The sequence below is a fragment of the Mugil cephalus genome, chromosome 8 (assembly GCF_022458985.1).
Source record: "Mugil cephalus isolate CIBA_MC_2020 chromosome 8, CIBA_Mcephalus_1.1, whole genome shotgun sequence".
NCBI classification, from domain to species: domain Eukaryota; kingdom Metazoa; phylum Chordata; class Actinopteri; order Mugiliformes; family Mugilidae; genus Mugil; species Mugil cephalus.
In genome coordinates this window covers 18284909-18312615 of record NC_061777.1, presented here as the reverse complement: position 1 = coordinate 18312615, position 27707 = coordinate 18284909, and the positions used below count along the sequence as shown (strand labels likewise).

Here is a 27707-nt window from a genome sequence, read left to right as displayed (position 1 = left end):
TCAGAACCCCAAACATGTGTGAAATAAGTGAGCTTATCTGTCACAATTTTCGATTAAATAGGCTGTCAACAAGTTTTGTCGGGAGAGTCACTACTTAAGAAAATCCAGCGTTGATTACACATCTTTCGCATGACAACCTTGTTTGGCTAAAAAAGTGATAAAATGTACACCTTTTCTAATGAAGGGTCTTATGGCCACCTTTAGTCTACTCGAGGTTGAAGGCACTTCTGCAGCCTGGAGTGTGCTCTCTTTTTCAGGTTCACCATCTGGCCTTGATTGATTAAAGCCCCTTTAAGTAATTAATGCCTACTTTAATTGAGAGTCAGCCCCTGTGGCTGTGGGGATCGTGCGCAACGCTCAGGCAGATCAGAGCCAAGGATCTCATCGAGAGGGGCACGGAAATCTGTTTAGCACCCTGACCCTCTCAGCCTCACATCTAAAGACTCTTAAGATGCTAATAGGAATGCAAGTATGCTAGCTGCATCCATGTGACAAATCGGGCTATAAATCATAGTGGTAGAGTGTGACATGGCTTTTCTAACATTGGAATTAATGTGGTCGGAATGAGCTACAGGCATATTGCGATTTTATCTGCTGGTTTATCACTCTCCATTGGTCTGTTTCCTTTGTGAAAACCGTCAGTTATGGTGGACATGCACGTAGCAGAAAGAAAATTGAATTTCCTCCGCCAAACAGTGCATTGTGACAGTGTGTCACTACACGACCCCACAGCTTGCCACTATTGTGCTGTTTCATCTGTTTGTGATAAATGAGCAGCATCAGTTTTTCCCTTCTGTTTCACTTTGACTCCACAATAGATGTGCACCACATGACAGTTCACGGGTGACAGGCCGTGACCTTCTTTATTGAAGCTTCTCTTTGTCTTTTGGTAATTGTTTTTAGAAAACGTTAAACCATTCTCCAGTCAGATAATGCGGGACACAGTGAATACAGAGTGCTCAGCATTGATTGCACATACCTGACTATGACCTTTTCCAATCTGAAGACTTGCGCTGCCTGCCAGTTTGATGTGAGCCAGCTAATCAATTCCTTGCAGCCTTGAGAGACTACTACACTGTCTCTCACTGAAATCTCTACCAGGCAACCTGGAGTTTACCTGGGATTCATTGTCACCACTCACTGAATAATGAAACATTTACCCTTTAATTGCCAGACCCATGAAGAATGATCTGTTTAATTTGCTCTCATTAAAGCCATCTAATCTAATGGGCTAATTAAAGGCTTTGGATGGAACAGCAATCACCAGAGTCTACAACGTCCTTAGGGAGGAATACATCAATGCATCATAAATATTTTACTGTGTCTACCTACATGCAGATCGTAAGGTGCCTCAATTTGACTTGCATAAGTGCTTAGCATGCAACTTTGATGTGGCTCTTGTTGTTAACCAAAAAAAAAATCAGTGTAGAGTTGACCAAGGCTGTTCTTCAAAAGGCCTCCGAGTCAGCACATAGGGCACGGTAAAACATCCTGAAAAAGAAACATTTTTCATTGATTAGCTGGATTAATTAAGAAATCTTTCACTCAGAGTGAGGAAAAATGAGTCTATTGTTCTCACTGACACAACACATGTGCAGAGATAAACACACACTTGATCGATGTAGGTCAGGGTTGTTTACTGGTTTAGGGTTGTCTTATTAGATTGAGGCAATGATAATGGACAGGCAGCTGTGTCATGATTCTGTGCCGGGGGCCAAAGGTTTATGTTTGCCTCAGGGCGACTCCCCGACCTCAAACCTCTCCGGTCCCGGGGGAATGAGATCTGTACCTGCAGGGATACGCTGGGAGATGGATCGAAACTCCCCGATTTGGCTTCAGAAATAGATTTAATTAAGTAGAGTCTGCATTGTGCTTCTTCTTCTGTAGCTTTCAGCTTGTCAACCTGAAGGGCAGCAGGCCCAAAGCAGCAATCATTCCATTTCACATTTTTCAGCTGTTCTCCCGGCTAATTTGTCATGGTCGACAGTTATCCCTGGATATTAAATTAAGCAGCTGACATTTTGTGTACCCTACGAATCGACTGTGTCACCTTGAGAGCGTCGTGGCGGAGATGTGCAAGGCATGGCGGAGGCGCGTGTCTTAAACCCCGGTCGACACATGACATTTCTGGGCCACCCTGGAAACCAAGCAATAACACCTATAGAGTGCGCCTATAAGTGCAAAGAGATGGAGAGATGAAAACCGGCGATCCCTTTGTTCCCGTCACACCGTCAGTATTAAACTAACACCAGCGTCCTGGCTTGTGTGGAAAGCTGATTTCGAGTAATTCATGTTTGTTGGAGACAGATGGGTGGTTTTCTTGAGAAGATATCGATGTATTTTTTTTTTCCAGACTGTATTTATGTGTGTGTGTGTAGTGTATTTGCAGCCTGCTGTCCCTATTTGATGGACTGATTTGGGTTCCATTATGTCGCCAGCAGGGGTTCTGTTCAGAGCTGTCGCATTGGCACCACTAACCCTGTGGGTGATCAGAAACCATCTGCAGCAGGCCTACCCCAAACACACTGCAGCAGCGAAGGGTGTGGCACGCTCTAAACACAGCTTACACGGCTCCTATCGATTTCCACATTTGAGTGCATCTCTATTATTGCTGATCACCAATCAGGACGCAGCACGCCGTACTAGGCTTTGGGCTACTGGAGCACAGCTGGAGCGAGGGGTTTACTGACAGGGTGGCTGCATTGTGCACGAGGAGTTATGCTATTTGTTCAGAGAGACGTCGCCGTGGTTGAGACGTTTAATCTCTGAATGTGTGGCAGACAGCAGCTTGAGTTGTGTGTAAAGAACCTGAATACATGGGCTGGTTTCCAGCTCCAGTGCCCTTGATACAAAGAATTTACAAATTACCTTGGCAATTTGATTTCTTGCTGGAAATGACAGATTCAGGATAGGGTAAACAAATAGATTTGACAGTGTTTAGCAAGCATTTTGTCTCAGAAGCACAACACACATCTCGCAGTGCCAGCTGGGAAATGAACTTAGATGGATGGAAGATACTTTGTGAGTGTGCCACAAACTAGTGACACAACACGGTGTTCCACATCTGTGTGAAACAGTGTGTATTTGTCAGCATCCATCCATTTTTTTTTTTTGTTTTGTTTGTTTGTTTGTTTTAGATGCTAAATAAGGAATTTTGTATCGGGCGCAATGCTGAGCCCTCACACACAGCACATCACCCGATATGAAATTCATCGTCCCCATCCATTTTCTCCAGCAGCACAGCGAGACAGAATGCGTTTTCATTGAATTCCTCCTTTAAGCTTGTTACGCCCAAATCTCGAACAAGGAGAGACAAGTGCAAACACAGACGCGTTCCCGGGGGCTAAGGACACCCCTGGGGTTACAGTGTACAGAAGGGGAGCCTATGGGAGGGAGGACACATATGCTGAGGCATTAATCTGCTAATAGAAAAAGAGCATCCAACAGCTGGTCTTGCGCCAAACACCAAATCTTAATCTTGTCAACTTTCTGTTCAGCCGCTCTGACTGTGAGCCTTATTGTGAACAACAGAGCTGTCACTGGGAGAAAATTGTCCATGTTTCATTGTAAGTGCCTTGTTAGAGCAAAAGTGAGCGTATGCGGCGGTGTCTATGGGCTTATGTACTGCGAGGATGCTGCTTCCCTACAGTGTGGAGCGTAGTGTATCGTAGTGCTGTTTTTTTTTTTTTTTTTTTTTTTTGCATCATTTCCCTCTTCTTCCTAAGCATAAAAACATGAATATTTAAAACTACATCAAACAAGCATTCATGAAATATTAAAATGTTCGAGGAAGAAGAAAAGCTTTTATCCTCTTCCTTGCCCGTGTGTGTTTTTTAGCCTCTATCTTTCTCTCCCTTTCTTTTTTTGCTCGCACACACATACGCGTAAACTCGCATGCGCGCCGGCAGACCCCGCGGCGTAAGAGCGGCAAACCTCCCCTACCGATACTCTCTTCTGTGGTATCAGCACATTGCCGCGTTAGATGCGGGAAGGTTCAATAATTTACCTCGGATTGAATTTCAGGCAAAACGCGTTATTAGAAGACTTGGTTTCTGGGTGTCGTGTCGTACAAGATGCCAGATAACAGATGTGTCATTTCAGGAGGGCAATGTGCTCCGTGAGAACTTTGCTTTCAGTCGAGTTTTCCCCTCTATTCTGCATCCTGTTTAGGGAGATGGTTTCTGGCCCAAAGATTGGAACAAGACTTGTTCAGCTGTGCATCTAACGCCATGTGTCGGCGCGGCAAACGCTTCCTCTTCCGCTTCCTCCTCTCTTTCAATTTGTGCCTCTGCCTGGCTAAGAGCTAAAAGGCTGTGCTAATCGCTGTAGCAGCAGCTCTAAGCAGATGCTGCTGTGTTTTTAGAAAAGATCCTATTAAGTGTGAATTAAAAAAAAAAAATAAATGTGTAGGGGTAAAATCTCCCTCCACCCAAAGTGCTCACCAGCGGCGCAGCCAACCTGTTGGTGTTATTTGTGCAGCTTTAACCCATGTGCAGCATTCGCTCCAGCCCTGTGCTCAGTCTTTTATTTAAATGTGTCAGTTTGAGTTTATCTTGAGCCCCTCGTCAGCATCACTGAAACCACAGTCCTTAATTAGTATGCAGCCACTGTAATGTAAATTCAATTGAACCCTCTGTTTTGTAAGCAGCACTGGCTGAATTGACTTGCTGGATTATGCGAAGGCTGGTGGGGTTATATCGTGTGTGTGTGTGTGTTTTTTTTTGTGCAGCGTGTTTTGAAGGCAGCGGGAGATTAATGGAAGTAAAAACATCTTATGAGGCCCATACGGCGCATTGATCCTGTCATATTTTGCCGTGGCGCTTTTTCGTTTTTGCATTTGTTCTCGTGCTTCGCAGTGCGCCAGTGCACTCGGTGGCCGGTCCAGTCTTTCAACCTCATGTAGGACATGATCGGACACAACGAATTGATTAAAGAAGACGGCGTTTTTTTTTTTTTGTTCGGAGCGAACCTTATTTTATTCATCTTTTTCTTTCTCATCTCCTTTCGCCGGTCGTCTCAGCCAGAGAGCACGGCGCTTAAGAGAATGAAAGGCACGGCAGTCGCATTGTGGGCTAAATCTAATCAAAGGCAGAAGTGCTTTTAAATGTCTTTTGTTCCCCTGGGCAAAACGTTTGTGGGCCTCTCCGTGCTAGCCAGTGCATCCTGCCCAAACTCCACCTCCGCGAGATGCAATTAATATTGAGCGGATTCCCTGGCCTGGCCCCCCCCATTCCTCCCTCCAACCCCCCATATAATAACAGTGTTAGAACAAAGGTTAATGCTTTGAATTTAATCTCTGTCCTCGTCATTTTCAATGGAGTTGTGATGCAAGCGAGGGGAGGTGGAAATGTTCCGTGGGGGCAGCAGGTCTGGAGAGAGATTGGTAGTCAGTGGGGGGGCTTGGGTGGAAGCAAAATTAATTACTGGTCTCTATAAATTCGATGTCATGTCTCATTTTCCCTAATCCTCCCCGCCTTTCTCACTTCCTGCGAGTGCTAACAGAGAAGCTTGGGAAGACTAATGAAAAGGCCTCTTAGATGCTAATAACAAATTAGCCTTCGTGTCACTTTTGGAAGCTGTGAGTGGAGTGACTGCCTACTCAGTGAGGAGGTGGCGGGAGGCAGCCTGGACTGCTGCTGCTGCTGCCCCGCACACATACACGGGAAAGGAAAGGTTAGCTCTCTAATCATGATGAATTCAAATTTTAGCGTCTTTCAGGGAGCCTTTTGTTTCTTTACCTCACACAGTCCTGAGCTGTCTTTTCCCCCAATTGCCTTTTCCTGAAACACAAGCCCAGATATGACTATTACGAGAGACAGTTTGCTTTCTCTTGGGGGGATTTAGCGGTTTGGATAGATCGTGAGTAATGAGATGCATCCAGTTCCATTGCGCGTTGCTGCTGCTGTTAGACTGGACCAGAGTCAGGTTTAACAACTCTCTAGGATTATTGCCTGATCAGGCCTTAGACAGAAACACACTTGCCTGGATGAAGCATTTCTTTTTTTTTTTATCCCAATGAGTCCAAACAGACACTCTGTCTGAAAGGGGAAAAAAAACACACTTATTGACGGGGCTTTGGATCCCAGACGCAGAGTCTGTTTTAGGTTTGAGTCTGCAAAATGTTCCAAAACATTTTAGTCCCTCACAGAAAGTTACAGTATGTAATACGTTGCCTGAAGTTTTTTTTTTCTTTTTTTTTTGCCCCGGTGGTACTGAATCACTACACTTACAAAATAGTCTCCAGCCCCTTGAATAAATGACAGTACGACAAATCTGTTGCAAGTCCATTTCGAGAACAATTCACATATCAAGTTCTCGTCTGATGTATAAAATATGGCAAAAGCAAGCTGCGTCCAGTTGCCTCCTGTCAAAGCGAACGCACGCTCTGCAGTATTTATGGGTGCTTCTTTTTGAGCTACAGACAGACTTGAGAAAGTAGCTCTGTCCCGTTCTCCTTTTTCTTTCACGTTGCTTTCTTCAGACAAAGCCAAAGAGAAATCCCAGCGCTCTGCTTGTGCCGTTTACTCCGACAGCCAGCGGAGGAAGTAAATATTGAGCAGAAAAACAATAGTTGCTTCTGAGGAGGCAGCCAGCCAGAGTGTAACATGTGCATTTATGTAAAACTTATAATCCAATTAACAAGTACAAAAACACCCTGTGATCACTCTGTTATGGGAGCACGGAGGAGAGAGGTGCCATGTTCAGAAGATTGCTCATGTGGAAAAAATGCAAATGGCGTGAAATGAGTGTGTCTGGTAATGTGTTTGAGTCCCGCACTGTGGCAACAGCCCTGATATCTCTCTTTCTCTCTGCAGGCATACTTCCGACAGGGTGTTGCCCTTCAGTACCTTGGTCGCCATGCCGACGCTCTGGCCGCCTTCGCCTCCGGGCTGGCCCAAGACCCGAAGAGCCTACAGCTACTGGTGGGCATGGTGGAAGCCGCCATGAAGTCGCCGCTACGAGGTGAGGAACGCAGTAGCTGAACACGTGGCTTGTGTGTGTGTGTGTGCGTGTGTGTGTGTCGTCTCGTCTTTGTCGCCGTCTTCACGCGTTTCGTCCTACAGCAACTTAAAAGCCGGCCTAGAAGATAATCCTCACTCTGTCAGTCAGCGAGCGTGTTGGGGTGACTTTGCCTGTCAGTTTTGTGTCCATTCTGCAGGCAGGCCATCTCTCTATCTGTCCATCTTTCTGTCTTTGTGACTGACTGTCAGCGTCAAGTGCTTACCTGCGGACTGCGGGGGCGCGACGCCCGCGGCTTCAGCGTAACTTTTCGTCAGTCGGACCGATCGCACCCGCAGATAGCCCGTTATCTTAATGAGCTCCAACACTAATGCCATTGTCTGTGTCTGCCCCCCCCCGCGCGAGCCTCTTTCCTAAAGCTGAGTGGATTCAGGCAAGGATTGTCACTAAAAAATGTGTTCTCCTTATTATGCATTATTATCTTGTATCAGGCAATTGCGGTGACCTGATAGTCCGCGTGTAATCGGTGCGGGCCAGCCTAATGAGCCTCAAAACAAACCTGGCCGCTTCAGATGTCCACTTGAGAGGATTAAATCTGGACGCCGCAAACTGCCAACGCGGGCCGAGTCATCCTGCAGTCTTGCTTTGTCAACATGTCCTTGTCAAAGCGCGCTGAAAACGAGCCTTGCTTTATAACCCAAAAATTACTGAACTGTGCAATGAGATCTGTAGCTCAGAAGGGCTTTGTTCAGTTCTTTCTTTGATTGAGTACAGTGCTCCTCTGGATTTTTGTGTGCAAACGCGAAGAAACATAAAAAAATAAATACTGCAAGGCGGGTAAAGGATGAAGAGCCCATCTTAGCAACAGAGAGCGTATAAGCCTGTCATTGGAACCACAACAAGAAAAGGGTTTGGGTGTGAGCCCAGACCTGAGCATTATGGACCAGAATGGGTCCTCTCGGTAGGGGAAGACCAACATTTTGCCCGAGCCATTTAATCTCTTAATTGTTTACCCTATTTCCCAGAGTGCCAGGCAAACACCGGAGGCCCTAATCCAAGGTGTGTTGAGGAGAGGTAGCTAGGTCAAAGGATTAAGAGCAATGATCCTCTCACAGGGACTCCTGGCACAGGGGGATGATAATCAATGTTACGCTTGCAAACAGGGAGGATAATCAGCCAAAGTCCCCTGATAAGTGAAAAGGTAGGCGAGCATTGCTTTCTCTTCTCCGAGGCGTAAGAGCGGCATGTTCCTGACTGCATTGTTTATCGGCCACATGACACACTCGTCTCAGAATTCAGCCGGCTGATTGTGTTATTTACCGAACGGATTTAGAGTAAAGGACACCGACGAGAATGCGTCATAAAGCCATGAAGAAGTGGTTTCATTTTTAACCCGAAGCGTGTCTTGTTGCTTCGCCTCTTTTGATTGGCAACAACACTGCTGTTAGTCTAAAAAACGTGTAACCCTTTTGTAATTACGCCTAGTTCCCTCATACTATAAGCTGTGGAAAGACTGCTCTTTTTCATTCTGTGCGTGAGTTGCCGTCTTGCCACAAAAGAGCCGACTCCGTCTCGCCGTGATTGCAGCGCTCACTTATCTCAGTCATTTGTCCCACCGCAGACATCTCGACACACTATGATGTTTTCAGTCCTCGCAAAGCACTGCTGTGTTTATTTTTCCTCCACCGGGTGAGGAGTTCCAGCTCGTGGACGTTCACGCCAAAATAAGAAGTCAAATGCACCGATCGGGCATAACATTATGACCACCTTGCTAATATTGTGTCGGTCTCAGTCGTGTCTCCAAAACAGTTGTCATCAGAGAATGGACATGGGCCTTCTGAGGGTGACACTGTTGTTAGTGAGTGGGGCTGCATCTGCTGGGGATGGCTGCCGGGTCAGTGGTTCTAATGTTGTGGCCGATCGGTGTGAGTTACGATAGAGGAAGCCAAATAATACATCTGAGAGCAGAATATAAAGGAACAGGTCTTGGAGGATTCTGATGGTAGTGAATTCATCAAAGTCATTTTTAAAAAGTAATTTTAATATTACATGTATTATCCCCAATTCTTCATGTATCATACATTTCGACTTTTATCAAAGGGCTGCCACATTAAACCAGACTGGTGCAGTCTCGCTTCCCTCCTCGTATTCTACGTTTCTTTCTTCCCATCTGCAACTCGTAGTTATCCTGGCATCAGTTTTCCCACCGCCTCTATCATTGAACGAGCTATGGGAAATCAGCCTCTCCCGCTCTTGTATTAGATGCTGTGTTTTACTATGGATTCGGTCGCCCGGGCGTTATGCACACTTTTTCATCCTGCTCCCATTCTCTTTCTCGTGCGGCTGCTTGGAGCCAGAGAGAGTGTAAACTTTGGACCCTCTCTGGCCCTGCAGCTAATGGACCCTTAACACTCAGAAGGGTCCATTAGCTGTCAGTTATTGAATTATTTTGCACATATGCTAAGTAATAAGAGGTTTTAACTTGAAGATCCCTCCAGATAAAGCATAGAGGAGAATGATTCACTGCTTGGCAGTTATTGACCCAGACTGGATCATTTGCTGCTAAAACTTTGTCCTTTAACTGCACAATCCATGCACTGTCCATTAGCATCTGTCTTGCTGTGGTGCCCTTGAGCAAAGTTCATTTTATTATTAAACGTCGACCTAAAAAGACCCAAACAATAAGCATAGGTTTTTCTTCATATTTGACGTTAACCTACGTTGTTGACCAAAAGCTATGAAATCTCACCAGTGAGCCTCGGCAGTACACAACTGTCTTCTCAGGGACCACTTTTTTGAAATTGGAAACATCTATTCTTAACCCGTTTTTCCACATTAAGTGCGCTCCTTTAGCGGGAGGCAGCAGATTTGGCGCTGAGCGGCATAGACGGGGGTGAGGAAAACATTTCGGTCGTGATGTTTTCATGGGGCTTCATTCCATCTCCTTTTGTTTGTCTGGTCGTAAACACAAATGAACACATAAAATCCATCTGGCTGCAGAATTTTATAATAATTGGAAGTGGGAATAGGGTGGCAATGCGACTCTTTTCCAACGATGTGGTGGTAACTGCGCGCATCAAAACAACAAAAAAAAAATTTAAAAGCAGCGTTACGCCGCTTCACCCGTCTTACTCGTACACGAGTGCACGAAAGGCCTGCGCAAGACTTGCATTTTTATTCACATGAAACAGATGCGGAGGATGGTGCAGTGTGGATAATGTAATTCTGCCCATGCGTCACTGACGGTGAGGTGTGGAACGTTTAAAGGGCGTCTCTTATGAGACCCGGGGAGAAAGTTAAGCGCAGGCTGACTGTTTCCAGCGCGCGTGTCACTGTGGCGGAGGTTGTAATTCTTTCTTCCAGTCTCGATGCAACGGTCTGCGTGTTATGCGTGCGCAGGCAAATGTTGTCATAACTACCTGTTTATGAATGCAGCAGCCATGACACCTTTTTAAAAAGGCATTCTCTCAGCGTTTGATTTATGACTCAGCTCTCGGTGTCATTCTGAAGGCAATTACAAGCTATGAATGGATATTATATGCACGCGCTGTCTCCGTACGCGCCACATTCTGCCAAGTGCTGGAACAGGAGCGGCGCTCTTGAAAGAGCATCATCAGTTATGCTTTTGAGTGTCTGTGTGTGTGTGGGGGGAGTGTGTGTGGGGGGGTTGCATCTCATATTGTGTGTGCGTGCGGTTGCGTCTAGGTGGATTAGCATCTGTGTGGGTTTCTAAGTGCTGTTGAGTTGGCGCAGATATTGTGTCTGTGTACTTGACTGTGCCTAAATGTTTGTCGAAGCAAATTAAGTTTAGTGTTTATAACGGCTCGGGGGCTGAACGGCAGACTATGCACGCGGACACTCGCAGCACTTGGTTCTTGCACAGTCACACTGTGCAATGCCATGTGTGTAACAGTGACTCTGCTCAAGATATTTCCAGACACAGCTCCATAAGAATGATCAAAATACTCTCCTATACATGCATTCAAATATATCCTCAGAGGCAAACAAATGCGTCAATAAACACAAAGGCACACATATAGCCCCCCCTTTGTGTAGCTCGATGCTGGTGTCTGTCAGAGGGCTTTGTAATCTGGAGGGGCTGTGGATCCTGAATCCCATGCGGCCCTCCATTGATTTATGTCATTGTGTGCCTTTTCAGCCTCTTCAGAGGTCACCTTGTGTGCATCCTTTGCTCTGCGTTCCTCCCCTTTTCTACTACCGTTGTGTATTTGTTGCATTCCTTTCCCCGTCACTCTCAAAATTCAGCCTCAAAAGCTCCTCGTCGCTCCGTCCTTTCAAACGTCCGTATCGACTGAAATAGAAGGCAGAAATCTAATTTCGGCCTGTGGTTTGCAAAGGCTGTTGCCTGCAAAACGTGCCTTTTTCTTTTCTTTTTTTTTTTTTTATGCAGCGCGGCTGGAAATTGCCCGAGATTACCCCAGTCGGAGTGGAAGAACAGAAAAATGGCACACATATTGAGTTACTGTTAAACTGTCGGTGAAAGCCGTCACCCCGTCACACCACAGGCTATGCTTATTGAGGCAGACAAAACACGGCCATTACCGGAGGCGAGTACAATGTGAATCTGGAGAGCAGTCACCTTTTTAAGAGTTGGTAAACATGAAGCGCAGCGGCTACAATCACTGTCGGTCACCGTGTTGTTTTTTTGGCACATCCCGTGGTCTGTTTCTAATCTCTGCCCTGCCCGTGTCCTTTCCCGCACAGATTCTCTCGAGCCCACCTATCAGCAGCTGCAAAAGATGAAGCTGGACAAAAGTCCATTTGTGGTGGTGTCTGTGATCGGCCAGGAGCTGCTGACAGCCGGCCACCACACAGCCTCTGTTGTGGTTCTGGAGGCCGCTCTGAAGATCGGCACATGCAGCCTCAAGCTACGCGGCTCAGTCTTTTCGGCCCTCAGCAGCGCCCACTGGTCCCTGGGCAACACAGAGAAGAGCACTGGCTACATGCAGCAGGACTTGGAGGTGGCCAAGACCTTAGGTGAGACACCTGTTTTAGTTTAGTTCATTGCTCTGTAAAGTGATATGTTAATCCCCAAATGTTAGTTGGTGACATAAAACAGTATTTAAAAAAAAAGAAAAAGTATTCAATCATAGAATATTCACGGTGATGACAATGTCTGCGTTTCGCTTGTCCACTGTGATCCAGAAATGTTTTTTAATGGATTTTGGACAGGTGCTCTTCTTTCCCCAAAGGGATGAATCCTTTGACCCCAGACTTGGATCTAAAATTAGATCAAGTGAATCTTTCTTTTGGGATTATGTCCAAATACCCCCAAATGAATGGCATTAATAGATGAATCTGTACTTTGTGCTTAGAGCTAATTGGAAAATATCAGCATGCTGATTTACTAATTGCAAAATTACACCTGCTAAAGGTCTGCCTTAGTAGCAACACCCCAGTACACATGTTAGCATCATAACATACACACATAAACACAATAATAAATGCTATGTTATAACATAACATAGCATTTATTGTAACTCAGATTGAGCATCTTGATAATTTGTAGTATAGTTATTAATTGTTAGTCATACAATTAAGGTTTTGTGTTTTTTTTGTATCCATATCCACCCTGCACAGGTTACCAGTGTATCACAGGGCTAACACATAAAGACACAACCATACTCACATGCTCACCTACAACACGTTTAAACAGTCAGTGGAGAAAACCCACGCAGGCAAAGAGAGAGAACGTGCAACCTCAACACAGAAAGACCCAGAAACTTCTTCTCTCTCTGAGGCAAAAATGTTAACCGCTGCACCGTCATGCTGCTCAAATTTCAAAACGTTTTGACGAGAATTCTTTGCTCCAAAGCGCATGCTACGCGCCGTGAGACCATTTCTGAGAAAGGCAGTAAAAAAAATAAAAAATGTATAATTGTAAGACAGGAAAAGAAATGGTACCAGAGAGTAGCACAGACTGACTCCAGTCTTTTCACCCCCACACAGTTTGACACATGACTGGGCCGAGCAGCTGGAGATAAGGAGCTGTGGTTCTCAGGTGGAGCACAGAGCCTTGCGTTTTACTTTGGCCCTGTCTGTGGGGCCTCTCTGTCAGGCAGAAATAATAAGGCTTTCCCTCTCACCCTCCGGAGCATTGAGATCAACACCACCAGCTGTCAGGGAAGCCACTGTAGTGTGGAGAACTTATATCGGCCACTTTCCTTTTTAAGGGTGCAGTGGTATGTCAGTGGCATAGATGTGGTTCATCACGTCTCTGTTCAGCAGTGGCAGTGGGATGATGGGAAATAAATACGGGGTTGGGGTGTAAGCCTGCTTGCTTTAATGTAAAGATTTTTCTCTCTTTTTTTTTTGCTTTTCCGCTGCAGGTGACCAAACAGGGGAATGCCGTGCCCATGGGAATCTGGGCTCGGCATTCTTCTCCAAGGGGAATTACCGGGAAGCGCTGACCAACCACCGCAACCAGCTGGTTCTGGCCATGAAGTTAAAGGACAGAGAGGTAAGAGGCACACACAATCCAAGTTACAGCAGACATGAAATATATATATAGCAGGGGATCTGTCACTGCAGAGGACAATGAATTCAGGTTACAAACTTTTTTTTTTCCCCTCATTTTTTTTTCTTATCATGTTGTAGATGTGGGTTTGTGCTTTGCCCAGCATTCCTCCGCTCTGGCTGTTTAGAGGGTATCTGAAGGAGGAGGGGTCTGAAGGACACAAAGATGCTGCTGCTCGTTATATATTTAAAAAAAAAAAAAAAATGGGCATCAAGTCTTTGCAGAGAACAGATGAAGGTGATGGGGGAGGAAATGGAATGAGGTATTTGAAAGAAAGGCCAATAGGATGGCCTTAGCAGCTGGTTCACCTTATTATCAGTGCAAACTATTTATGCAGATAATATGCAGATATTTATCTGGTTCATGAAGCAGTAAGGCTGGGGCTGTGTGGCATATGCCTGCTTGGGAATTTTTTAATTTAGCAAGATTAAGCTGTTTCGGGGGGAAGCGGAGGGAGAGAAATGAAAGAAAAACATCGAGGGGAAGGAGGGAAATGAGTCGGACGGAGCGATCCGCTCTTCCTTTCGCTGCTCGGTGCCCGATTTCTGTCCTCACTCTGTCTCCTATTTCTCTGTCTTTTGCTGGTTGACCCCTGTGGTCATTGTTGTGGGGTGACAGGTGCTTGTTCCAACACAATTCCCGTCACACGGGGAGAAGAATGGCCTCCGTTTCCCCTTCGTTCCTTATCCTCCCCAGCAGGCTGCCAGGCCTGCTTGTTTGTGTTGCCTGATATCGGGAGACATTTAAAGGGTCTAATCAAATGCAGCACAATGCACCGGGATGAAGCTGACTTTTGAAGAATGAGGCCAGCGGTGCCCTTGACATCTCACACTCCCGCGGTTTGAAGATATGTGCACGTGTCCGCAGACAGCAATTTAAAAACTTCTGTCATTTAATGGGGTTAGTGAGAGAGATGGGCAAGAGGCGTAGAGGACACACTTGTGGTGTCTACCTCTAGGGTTTAACTATTCTGCTCGTACATGCGGTTGTTGGCCAAGAAAATGTCTGACTAAATGTTTTAACTTTTGAGTCTGTGTGTACGCCGATCAGCCACGACACTTAGCGTTTGTGTGGCCCTTGCTTAGACATGTACCACCCACCAGGCGCCCCCTCCCCATAGCAATGACACTCCTTGATGGCAGAAGCCATACCCAGCAGGATGCAGACTGACACAGGTAAAAACGCTTTAGGAACAACTCAAAAAAACATGAAAAATGGCACAATGTGTTGACCTGGCCTCCAAACTCACTATATCCCAAACTGTGAGATCAAGCGTGTGTGTTATGATCCACAGAGGCCTCTCCCCTTAGGAGGTCCATTCTCTGATGAGTCGCGACTATTTGGAGGCACCTACGCAATATTAGGAAGGTGGTCATAATGTTATGGCCGATCTGCATATGTGCGCTATATGCCCACCACTACATCCAATGTATAAACTCATGCAAGCTGCTCTGCACATAATCACATTTAAAGGCCTCGGGGATTAGTATGAGTGTATCAGATGTCAGCCAGAGGCCATCACATGTTGCTTCTCGGAGGAAAACAGTAACCAAGCTGCACCCCCAAATCTATCGCTCGCGAGTACAGGAATGTTGCATCATATACAAAACGTCCCCATTGGCCCCTGCGTGGTGCACCCTGCTGCCCCCTCTCTCGTCCAAAGGCCCCCTAATCAGAGTCATATGTGTGTCACACCACCTGGTCTCCCTCAGAACACACTGGAGCCTGGCGGATAGCTCATTACGGCCAGCCTGGTGTTTTTGTTTCTGATGTGGACTTTTTATCTGGCCTTTCTGAAGCTGAGGTCACTTCCTAGAGGCCTCGGGGCAGGATGTTGTTTCTGACTGGGTTTCCAGTGCTTGGTCTTCGGTCTACTGTATTGTAGTGTTAAGAAGACACTAAAGCAGAAGATGCGGCGGTGGTTCCAGTCCTCAGCGATCCTCAGGAACTTGTGCCATTTGTGAATTGAAACAACTCTAATTAGCGAATTTCCTGGAGACTATACTGAAATCATATATATACATATATGTATATGTGTGTGTATATATATATATATATATATGTATGTATAATATCATAAAATGCCTGGTGTGATAAAAGGACCTGCTGGACCATGTGGCTTTGATATGACTTTGGATGTGGGTTTTTATTCTGTTACGCTTAAGGTTTTGATCATGAGGGAAAAAAGCTTGGAAGATGATAACAGACACATTTAAATGAGTGCTGTGAACCTCATACAGATTTGTGTGTGTTATATATATTTATATATATATATTTGTGTACGTGTAGCCAGTCCTAGTCAGTCCTAGTCCAACATTATATAGCGCTGTATGTTTCTAAGCCAATTTCAGCTTATTGTGACTGCTGTTTTTGTAGCTTCTAAGTCATTATGCCTACAGATTATAATAAGATTGTACTCATCAAGTTAATTGTTAACATCTGTGCATGCGGTGACTTCATTAAAGAGAAGTCAGACAAACCAAGAAGCATAAATAGCCAGGCAGCATTACAGGTTTTGAAAAAAAAAAAAAAAAAAAAGAGTATCCTCAAGTAGAATCGAGGCCCGGCAGCGTTCAGCTTTGACCTATTCTGCTCTTAGCGTTGGTGTTTTGTTTTGTCAGGATGTGTACCTCACAGTGCAGTTTATAATCTGACAGGCTTGACTTGTTTACATAATACCCATGACTGTTTGTGTTTGTGGATTTTGTTTTGGCAGATTTATGGTACGTTTTATGGTATTCTGCTAGTCATCAGAATAATATTCCAATCAGAACAAAAAAAAAAAAAAGCCTCAAGTAGAAGAGCATGGCCACGATCGGAAAGGAATTCTGGGCTGGATTGAGAATAACCTGATGATAATCAACTGAACAGGAAGACATGAGCGCCTTATAAACCAAACCATCACAACAAGTGATCAGATCTTTTCTCTCTGGGTGGAATTTATTGTTTCTGTGCGGTGCCCCTCGCACCATGTGCGTGATGGAAACATTATGGGCGCAGTTGGATGAACGTAACCGTGACCCGTATGGTTCAAAACGTGAAATTCTCCACAGCAAAAATGTTCTGACTGACTTTTGGGGCTCGTTAATACATACGCAGATCAGGCACAACATTATGACCTTCTTGCTAGTATTGTGTAGGTCTCCCTTGTGTCTCTAAAACAGTTGTGACTCAATAGACAGAGACGGAGTGTCATTGCTATGGGGTGGGGGTGTCTGGTCTGGTCTAGGTTGGTGGTACGTGTCTAAGTAACATCCACATGAACGCCAGGTCCAAAAGTTTCCAGCTGAGCATTGAATTGTCACAAGATAGTCAATGTTTGTTGTCATGTTTTCCCGTCAGTGGTTTTAATGTTGTGGCCGATCCATGTATATCTTTTCACATAGATTTAGCGTGCACGTAAACAGTTATTTCTGATCAGCACGATTTCACATATCTCGAAAATTGGTAGTTAAAATGTTAAGAAATGAAAACGCAGAATAAAGTAGTTTGTAATAATCTCCTAATCACATTAATGTGATAAACTGCTGTGTTCGTCTAGATACACAACATATACTGTGAAGATATTCGTGAATACCGCGACTAATAGCAACACAAAGCTTCGGTTTACCACAACAGCTACCAGTTTCTGCTACAGCGTGAGCACCGTCCTGTCTGTGATGAAGCAGCAGTGAGAGACAAAAAACAGGGATCCCAGATGAGTGTCCTCCATAAATCAAGAGGCAGTACAGTTCTGGGTCCTGTTATATCAGTTCATCGGATCTCTTTTCATCTTTTAATAACCTGGGAAAATGTCCGCTGTTGCTCCGCAGTGCACAATCCAGCAAAGAAGCCAGGCACTGTGTTGGCCCCTTGCCTGTAGCTGACCAGTGGACTCTTTGACACTAATAGATCATTATGAATCTGACCAGGACACTCTATAAAGATGAAGAAAGGGGGAGAGAAAAAAAAGAGGAAAGAAAACACAGCAGAAAAGGAAGGCGAGCTAGGGAAAGACTAAAAGAGAGAGTGCTCTGTCATCCGCGACTGGGACTGGGAGCTGCGGTCCAAACCAGTGAGGTCATGGGCTAGCGTGAAGTTAGTGTTTTTCTTGAGCTCGCTGACTTTTGGAAATATACTTAACAGATTTTCAGCTGTCATATATGCGGCTGATAGAACATAAACTCACTGGCTAGCCTTTCTAGCTGTGTGTGTCTTTTCCAACTTTTGTTTTTGTCCCAGTTTCCACACCTGGATCCATCCAAGGCCTGCCAGTATCCATATTTAACAAAGGCCTTCTCTGTCATTGCGAAACAAAGCTGTTAAAGTAGGTCTTTCCTCTCCTCTGCTGCCTCTCCCATCCCCTCTGTTTGTCTGTGACGTTTTCTTCTTAAATAGCAGGTTTAACTAGAAGGAGGTAACCCCTAATTTGGGGTGTGAGTATTTAGGAGAAACTGAGGCGGGCTGGCAGCGGTGCACTCTGTAATTATGTCTTGTGTGATGTTAAAAAGAGTCTCCGCTGCTGACTCCCCCAACTCCAGCTGAAATGGAAATCACAATCAAGGAAAAGTAAAAAGGATACAAACAATGTTTTTTTCCATTGGCTCCACAGTTCTACTTTGTCTCCTGCCGCCATTCTCTCTCTCCCTCTCTCTTTTTTTTTTTTTTTTTTTTTTTTTAACTCTGGCTCTGTTTATATAGGCGCTCTCTCCATCTACCGCATGGAATTTGCCCCTAACTCTGAAAGTGACATGTACTGCTTGGTCACGGGCCTTTATCCTGCTGCTCGTACAGATCCTGCTGGGATCAGGCCTGATATAATGAGGCTGAGGGCTGAGAGATGAGCCTCTAAATAAGGGGTGAGGTAAAGGTCTGCGTGTGGGTGTTCCTCTTGTCAGGGTCAGGGTTTGTCAGTGTTTGTCAGCACTCTAGCAGAAGAGGGGATCATTAAGGAGTCATTAGCGAATGGACGTGTGGCTCTGCTGCCTTTCTTGAGGCCCGCTTGTAGACTTGGCACCCTGGTCATTTTTTCTTTGGTCACCGCTGCTCCTCTGATTAAGAGGGAGGATTCGGGTGTGATTAGAGGGGCTAATTTAGCTGAAAAACTGGGCGAGGGCAGAAATAAAGTTAGGTGTCCAGCTAAATAAAGAGGAACACACCTCCTGAACACTGTGCACACTTCATAAGTCCAGCTGGTTTGTGAGTGCACTCGGCTGTTGATGCTGCTCTTCTAGTAAAACCGCTAAGACCGACACAACCGCATACAGAGGTACCTGCTTCCTCACCTCCTGTTGAGCCACTCCGAGGCACAGAGCTGGCCGCGGTGCAGCGGTTCTAACAGCGTGTCCAGCCCGCTGTGCCTTAATGACACACAGGCTCTCCGCGGCCCACTGGTTTAGAACTGCTTTACAGCAGCTCGCTTAGCCATGAATCATGAGAGATGGACGGCAGGCATCAGTCAATGGGCCGTGACCGGAGCCGGGGAACAGGGATCGTGTGCGTTTTTGTGTGTGTGCGCATTAATAGCACACATCTGTGCTCCCATATTCCGGTGTCATGTGAATGTGTCATGTCCTGTTCTCGTGTGTGTTTGTCTTGGAACGTTCCAGTGTGCTTGGAGTAAACGCTAATTATTAAACGTATGTCTCAGAGAAATGTAAGGTTGTAAAATGCGAGGTGGTTTTTCTGCCGCATAGGTCCCTCTGAGCTGCTGTTGAGATTTGCAGTGTAGTGATGTATGTTACTGACTTGTCCCACAACATAATATTGACCTGTAACATGGAGCTCTTGGTGCACACAGGAGTCAAGGTTCATAAGCGTCTCTTTCTTTCTTCGTGCGTGCATATGCAACTGCACATGTAAGCAAAGGTGTGCGTTTGCACTACACGTTTGCTGCATTCGATGTGACGCAGCTTTGTGTTTCCCCCCAGTGGAGCATTTGGAAGGCTGTCAGGGAGACGAATGGCTGTCGTTATATCGACTGCTGCTGCTCTCTGCCGCCTCCTCCCGCTCTCCCTCCTCAGCGGCCCGTGCTCTATTTCTCCTTTCCTCCACCCTTTCACGTCACTTCCTTCCTTTCCTTCCCTTCCATTTCCTTCCTCACACTTCCTTTCCCACTCTGCGCACCCCATATTTCTCCTCTCGATCCCTGTTTATCTTTTGCTTTCTCCCGTTTTGCAGAATCTCAAACCATGTCACAGTTATTTGCGGGAGAATTGCCTTTAGAAAGGGCGGACATGCTGCACATTTTAAAGCATTGTTTGTCGTGGCCTTGGCTTCTTAAATTGACTCCGCAGAGCCGAATGCTGTATGGACTGCTTGATTTACTGATTAAAGCACGAGCATCACGAGCGCTGCTGCTAATGCTACTCTAACAAGGCCTTAATCTAAACACCGCCGTGCCTTGCGAGAATTGAACTGCTCAGAGTTGGGAAGTTGAGTAATTTGTCTTGAATATTACACCATGTCTGTCTTTTTTCTCCCTTGCTGCTCCAATCAATGGCAATAGAGAGTGACAGATTAGATAACAAATAAGCTGTGACATGGTCACATGAGACCCCTTCGCTTTCTGATACGCTGTTGTGATGCACTATATGATTATAGATGACAGCCAGCAGACACATAGATAGAGCTCATGAGAGGGAGAGGAGGACCCATCGCTCTGTTTGGGGTTTCCACTGCACCGCGTGACACTGAGTTACGCCGAAGACATTTTAATCATTAGGAAAATCCAATGTCCAATCATTAATCTTGACAGAGAGATTTGATGCCGCGTTGAAGGGGGCGGTATGAAGATAGGATAGGCCAGCCCAACTATCTGGGACTGGGCATTGATTGAAATGAATTGCGTGTCAGTGTGGCCGACCGAAGCACTCCACTGCGCTCCACTTACCGGTGTTTTGAGTGGTCCCGCTGTAGTGCTCACTTTTTGGAGGGCTTGCGAGCGATCCAGAGAGGCTAGATAATGTGTTGGCTTTGGGCCTGTGTGATTAATTCCTTATCTGATCACATCAGCTGTAATCCTTATTACAAAGCTGCTCTATTCTGATCACTGCCTTCAGGGCAATCTGTGCTGCTCACCTGTGACCAAAAAACGCATCGAGGTCCAGCCTCGGGGTAGACCTCCCAGTTAAAGCTGGCGCTGCACCACCCTCCCCCCCGCCCTCCTCCTCCTTCCTCTTCCCTCCGGCCTTAGTCCAGTCCAGCCCTCACCCAGGCTGGCCAGAGAGCCATTTAAACCCCTGGAACTGCATCCCTTTCTACAGCCCGGTCGATAGCGGAGCTGTCAGCAAGACGAATGGAGGCTTTAGGAAGTCCATTTTAATGAAGGAGAAGGAGCAAAAGAAAGAGAGGTACTTGGAGGCAAAAGGAGAGAGGGAGGTCCATTTATGAAGGGTAGGAAAAAAAAAAAGGAGAGAGAGAAAGGGAAAAAAGAGAGGCAGGACGGGAATGAGTGTGTGTGTGTGTGTGTTCGTCGAACATGTGTGTAAAATTATGTGAGTACTGTGTAACACCATCTACAGTGACAAGGGTTGGGGAGGGGTGGACTGGGTTGATTTAGCTACAGTAAGACCTATTTCTAGCTCAGCAGTGTGAAATGGCTCCTTAGCTACAGTAACTTGTACTGCACACTCCAACACAGAAACCTATATTAGCGGGCTGAGGGGATTTTATTTGGCCTGCGCACCAACACCACATCAGGCCCTCTGGCTCATGAATCACATCAACAGCTCTGTGGTAAAAAGACATTGCAGCGACAAGGGAGAAGTAAAGGTCCAGGCCAAATCCCTCCACGACTGCCCCCCGCGAGCGACACACGAGCTCGCATCAACAGATTCGTGCGCATTTGCATTTAGAAGATGTCCACCTCTTCGGTGGCATTTAACTTTTGTTGATGTTGTAACTTGTTTGTTTTCAGCCTGCTCAATAGGCATTCTGAGCTGTTGCCGTCAATACGAAGAAAGGGCTGCATGCTAATTGGTGATTAGGAGTTGAGGTCAGAGGTTAGGGACAGCCAGGATTGTAGACCAACAATCTCCTCTGGGCCGTGGCCTGGCCACAGTCACTGAAGCAGTTGCTATCCTGGATGAGTTAGTAGGCTGCGAAAATGATCGTCAACTTACGCACATAACCAAATATCTTCCATGGTGAACCGTTACACCAATACCTGGATCAAACCTGAATCAGCTCTAGATGAAACAGAAAGGTTGTACATTTCTGTTAGCTAAGCTAAACGCTATCATGTTAGCTTTATCAGATTATACCCTAACATAGATGTGCATGGCTTGACTTCACTGCACTGAAATTATCCAATAAAATGACTCCAACGTAAGCACTGAATCATTGTATAGATGAACAAGAATGTGTTTATCATTCCCGAGATTATATATTTTAGAGTGAATGCGCAAATGATTTGGTTTCCTGTTTCCTGTCATCAATACGACATACACAGTGTAATTAGCGAGGAGCCACTGTCATTTAATTCCCATAATGCAGTATATTTATTTTTCGGTCTGGTTTCCCCTTTCCCTGAAATGCGATTGTGCATTGTGAAGCAATGCTCCCCTCCTTCTGTGCTTTGCCTTTCTTCATATCTTTAAAGAGCGAAGCCAAAGATAGGGACCAGATTAGTCCTCACCGTTTGGCCATCTGCAAAGTAGAGATGAGCCGGCCCTTTGAGATAAGGTGAAATTCAGATGGCGCGGAGGAGGTTTGGAAGTGCGTTTCAGGAATGGTTTCTGTATTACGACGGAACACGGGGTCTCCCACAGGGGAGAGAGGTCAGCGCAGCTACAAGCTTTTGATGTTTGCATTATATATAGCTGTGGCGCACACACAGTGATGCCGGAGACGGCATTTTTTCTGAGTGAGGGAATGGTCTTTTGCAAGAGTCTCTGACATCATGCCAGAGAAAGGGATTATATCTCCTCAATTTGGCTTGCCGCTCGCCTACAAACAACTCTTCCACACTGAGATTTGCTCCTTTCACTTTGTCTCCCTCCAACTCTCATCTTTTAGCTTTTGTCCCGGGTTGCAGCAGTGTCAGCATTCTTGTCCTTGTGGCACAGTATCCAGACCTTCCCCAGTCTCCGTTGGACGGCAGCCCTGTGTCTGTACGAGGAGGTGGAATGTGTCTTTGTGAAAAGCCCTCAGAGAAAGCAATAAAATAGAGAGAAAATACAAGGCCCCAAGTGAGTGAAATGAAAGTACTCCATCTTAAGAGGGGATAGAGGCCTACGGGTTCTGCTTAAACTTGACCTTGCAGCGCACACAGTATGGTCTCTAAGTAACAGTCGAGACAGCCCTTGACGGGCTACACATCAACCTCAGAAAGGAAAAAAGTAAAAAAGAAAAAACTCTTAAATATAGGAAGGGACCAAGTAAAATCAAGGTTGTAAAAAATTCACCAGAGGCCCCAGAGGTAAACACAGCTCCGGTTCATTTTGTCGAAGCCTGACTCAATTTTGAAAGTTAGTAGCTGTTGCTGGTGTTGTCGGCAGATTTAATTGCAGCCATTGGCTTTTGCTTGTGGCAAGGTGTGTCCACCTTAGGACTGATTGTTTTTCTCACATACACAAACACACACACACACACGCCTACACACTAAAGGGCGATTAGTGCTGTTTAATGACTATGGACAAAGGAGGAAGTTTTGTTTTAGTAGTAAATGAAGTGTAAATTTGTAGCCCAACATAAAATCACATTTACTTTTTTACTGTGGTCGAGATTTAACTATTGATGCCTCAATTAATGCTTAACCGAAGCTCAAAAACACACGTGTCTGTTTTGTTTTACCTGAACGACATGCACGGGATGTGGCACACTGGTGCTTACAGATCAACCGCATGTGAGACACAAACCTGAGGTGAAAAACGTGCATGTATTTCTCAGCAGTGCTCCTAAAGCCTGCAGGTACGAGTGCATGACATCAATTCGCCCTGACTTAGAGGAGTTATAAACATCCAGATGAAATTTGGTTTGGCTGCTGGTGCAATGAGATGACACTGTTGGGGTATTTCAGTGAGTTGTTCCTATTTAAAATCAAAGAACCGAGCGCCTAAAAAATCAAATTGTCTAAAACAGAAAGGACATGCTGGCGATTACGGCAGTGGCTATGAAAGGGATTCTTAGTTTTTCTAATTTTCCTACAAATTGGCTATAATTGGTTCATACTGTGTTTGGTATCAGACTTTCCCTCACGGCCGACACGCAACTCATTGTGTGTATTCTGTTTTGTGATTGCGTCGATGAAGAAGCGTTCGCCAGCATGTGCGTGTAATGAGCTGGGCATCTGTGAATATGTGCGCGGGCACGTTCCCGACTTCATCGCCATTCAGAGAGGCTTAGCGTGATTAGAGTAGCGTGATCCTCTGAAGAGTTAATGATGAGAAAAGGAGTAGCTCCGCAGAGGCCAATCACACACCAGCCCCTGACAGCACGCGGAGGCTTATCTTGCTCTGTGTATTGCGCGTCTCTGACTGTGTGTGTGTGCGTACGCGCGCGTGCACCGCATGGGTTTAAATGTGTGGGAACATATATGACGGGATTTCAGCTATCATCTCTTTCCTGATAGTGTTTGTTATCATCTTCTCTGAGCACCATTAGAATATGCATGACTGCTTTTGTCTGTTTGACATCCGGGGGTTTACGGACATTCAGAGCGGAATCCATAATCATATAGCTTCATTATGCTTGTGTCAGACATAGATCTGGCACAGAAGGGGCTCTTGGTACCTCCGGTTTTAGTTCAGGGCTGCAAACCACACTGCAGAAGGCTGATGGTTGCCCCCCCACCCCCTCCTTCCCTCCACTCTCTGCAGGACTGACTGACAGGCTTAATGACACTGTCGGGGTTACAGCATGTCTCCAACTCATTTTCCAATGTGATTGAAGTTCGCAGTGGGTAGCTTTTCATCAGTGTTGAGCAGACAAAGGGGACCTTTTCGGCGTTGTCTTTGTGCGTGTGTGCGGCTTGTGTGTTTGCACATGTATGCCCGCGGCTCGGAGGAGATGCACAAGAGAAAAATCACTTTATGGTTGTTATCCGGGGTGTGCAGGAATCTCACACTCCCAGAGATGATGAGTTTTGTATAGGCCTGTCTCCAGCGTGTGCTCTGCTTGTTTATTGCGTACCATATACTGTACACAGACTGTTTGCTGATGTGGTGTCGGACCGACAAAGCCGCACAAATGAGTTGTTTTGTTCGGGGTCAGTGTGTCATTAAACTAGACTGTTTGAGCCTCGTGGCATATTTCTAAGAGTAATGTACAGGAGTGTAGTCTTTTTTTTTATCCGCTGTTGTGCAGAGTATGGCCCAGCGCGTCCAGTGGCTGTACGGCTCAGCAGACTCTTGTCAGTCTCTGGTTATAGTCCACCTTAGTTTTAGGCCCAAGCCACTCTTTGCTGCAGATGTGGGATGAGTCATGTAATAGTTGTTGCTCTTGGCTCAGCTGCGCTTCTTACCCCCTCCTCCTTCCCACTCCTCCTTTTTCATTTCCGCCCCTTTTCTTGCTCTTTTTTTTTTTTTTTTTTTTTTGTCTCGTGTCCCCTAACTAGTTTGCCTTCGCTAAGCAGCGGGTGAGGCGTGTGTTATGGCTGCGAAGCCTGCATCCTGTCACCTAATGGCGGCGCAGAAGTGGCCTGTGATTGCTCCATCACTTCAGCATGAAGTGGCCAATCTAGCACATGAGAAAAATCCACTTTGTTTGAAGGCACGTGGGTGTTTTGCCTATCGTCCTCGGCCTTTCAGTCTCGACTGACGCCAGTGGATTTCGACTTGCGCTCGTGCGTCTGCTTCGAGTCAGCTGACGCTCCCCTATTGCTCAGCGTACAAAGTTTCCCCCCCCTCCACCTCCAGCGCCTTCCTTTATTTTCGGCGTGTCCTCAGTGGGGAGAGTTAAGCAGAGCCAAGTATTCCTCCTACGCTGGCAAATCCCCCTTCTTACATTGCGTGACCTGAACACAAGAGGCATTCCAGAAAAATCAGGCCTTCAAATTCCAACACAGTCCCTGCAGAGTGTTTGGTAAACATATTCGCCTCTCTGTCTCTTTCTAGCTCTGCCTCCTTATTCCCTGAACAGCCCCTTTCTCCGAAATTCTCCCCATGCATCTTCCTCCATTGCGATGCATTGCCTTTTTTTTTGATTTTTGATTTTTTTGTAAAAAGGCTTCGGTTAAAGTACCAGAGTCAGATGTGTGTTTATGTTTTTTTTTTTTCTTTTGTGAGCAGGAGTAGAAATCAGCTCTGAGCAACCAGGCATCTCTGGTGGTTCAGCTGAGATGCCAACTTAATTTGTGGCTGAAGGGCTGTAACAAAAGCCAATCACCCTTCCACTCTGGCTCCCTTTCTGCCAAAGGCGAGAGATACAATCAGGGCCCCTGCTAGCAACTATTTACCCTCACTGTCAATCAGAGTCCCGTGGCGTGTGCTCACAGCTGGAGGCGTCGGTGGCAGGTGGCCCAGCATCCCCCAGAAAACATCCCTTAAAAAGCAGCGATTATTTTCAGATTGTCCCTTCCTGTCTCATCCGCGCCACACCCCACGCTATAACCTGGCATCCGCTTCATCTCTAATCTGCTATAGTATTTTTTTTTTTTGCTCCGTCTTGCTCACCCTCAGTCGTTCATGTTACCTGCAAATGAACGGCACCGGCGGAGCTCTGCTGAACTTTCCTGCGAATCACGGACTTAAGGAAACTAATTAGACAGTTCTGGTCTTGATCCTTCTGCCTTTACACACATGACACACACATTTAGAATAGGAACAGTGTCTCCCAGGAGGCAGATGTGTCTCACATGGGACATGGAAAGGAATGTTCTTGGGATTTGGTTTCCATCATGTCGCGCTAAGGGAGCTTACCATCCTTATTGTCTTAAATCTCTCTCGCAGTGGGAGGTAGTGTGTGCACACACTGTTTGGGCATGTGTGCATATGTACATAATGTTTATTGGTGTGTAATACAGGCCGGCGATAAAAGCCCCCTTTTTAGCCTTTATCGGGCAGAACAGTTTGCTCCACCTGCAGCTAAAGAAGAGAACCCAGCGGTGCTGAAAGCATGGGGTTAGTCTGCTGTGGCTTGGACGATCCACAGTCTGTGGAGCGTTGAGGTGCGAAGGTGCTTTGGAGGGATATTCCAATCTTTTGATCCCGCCAAGAGTTGGTGTTGATGCTGTGTTCTACAGGCCGCCATGGCCAGAGTAGCCACCCTCACCAGGCTTGTAATTACATTTGGGGAATAAAAGCACAGAGGGAGGAAGGGATTTATATGGTCTGTGTGCTAGACTAGACTGGAGGTAGAACTGGGTTCTTTCACTTTCTCTGCTGAATGTCATCGCAGATTTATTTACGCACTTGACAAGTCAGTATTTGGCAAAGGCGATATTTACGATAGAGATGATAGGTGAGAGGTTGTTTTAATGGGAAGCATCTTTTTTTTTTTTTTACTGTTATATTATATATAATCAGTCTGAAATATTATTTTGCAGTTGTTTGCCTACAAATGACATTCAATATATTGTACCCCCATTTTTTGGCTGTGGAGTTCCTCTTCCTTATTTGATCACATCTGATATCGCTACTGGTGCATTAGCACCAGCACTGAAAGTGAAATAATGTTTTTTGGTCATTTGTGTACAGAGGAAGCTGATGTAACCATTTTTTCACAGCAAACCAGCCAACACAAAGCAATGTTAGCAGTCATTTGGTGTTGGGTCCAGTATGCACTCTTTGTCATGGTCACCCCAAATTCCTTTCAAAAGTATGCGACTAATTAGAACTGCTGGATTTTCCAGTTCGTCCACCAGTTCTTGCCAGCCTTATTTACGTCCTGCAGTGCAGGTGGTGTGCAGTGTTTTTTTTAAGGCAGCTGTCTGGCCCTGACAATAAAAGAATAAACTCTATTTTCCATTCCATTTCCATCTATTTTCCCGACACCTTTGACTCAGACACTTGATCCCATTATGAAAATCTGTGATCGATGTTGGTTTGAGTGTCTGATGTTTTCAGGATGTTTTCATCTTCCATGCAGAGTGAAAATAAAGCTGTCGATGGCGTGCCGCTCTGTGGCTTGTAGTAGTTAATAGTTTATTATGTAAAGTGGGATAACTTTTGACTCATTACTGAGAAGGCAGGGGTGGGAACGGGCTATTGTGAAGAAAAGCAATGTTTTTTATGGCCATTGCACTACACGCACACGCGCACACTTGTCAAATACTTTAGATCAGAAAAGA

General features: G+C 45.8%; 1 protein-coding gene across 3 annotated transcripts in view; it reads left to right on the top strand.

The window, feature by feature from the left end:
* Positions 1-27707, top strand: part of LOC125012070 (tetratricopeptide repeat protein 28-like) — a 162767-nt gene that overhangs the window by 90105 nt on the left and 44955 nt on the right. For all 3 annotated transcript variants that reach the window (XM_047591688.1, XM_047591686.1, XM_047591689.1), the window contains 3 exons: positions 6816-6963; positions 11686-11958; positions 13311-13441. In XM_047591688.1, the coding sequence (XP_047447644.1) occupies positions 6816-6963; positions 11686-11958; positions 13311-13441 (552 nt within the window). The remainder of the gene's footprint in view (positions 1-6815; positions 6964-11685; positions 11959-13310; positions 13442-27707) is intronic.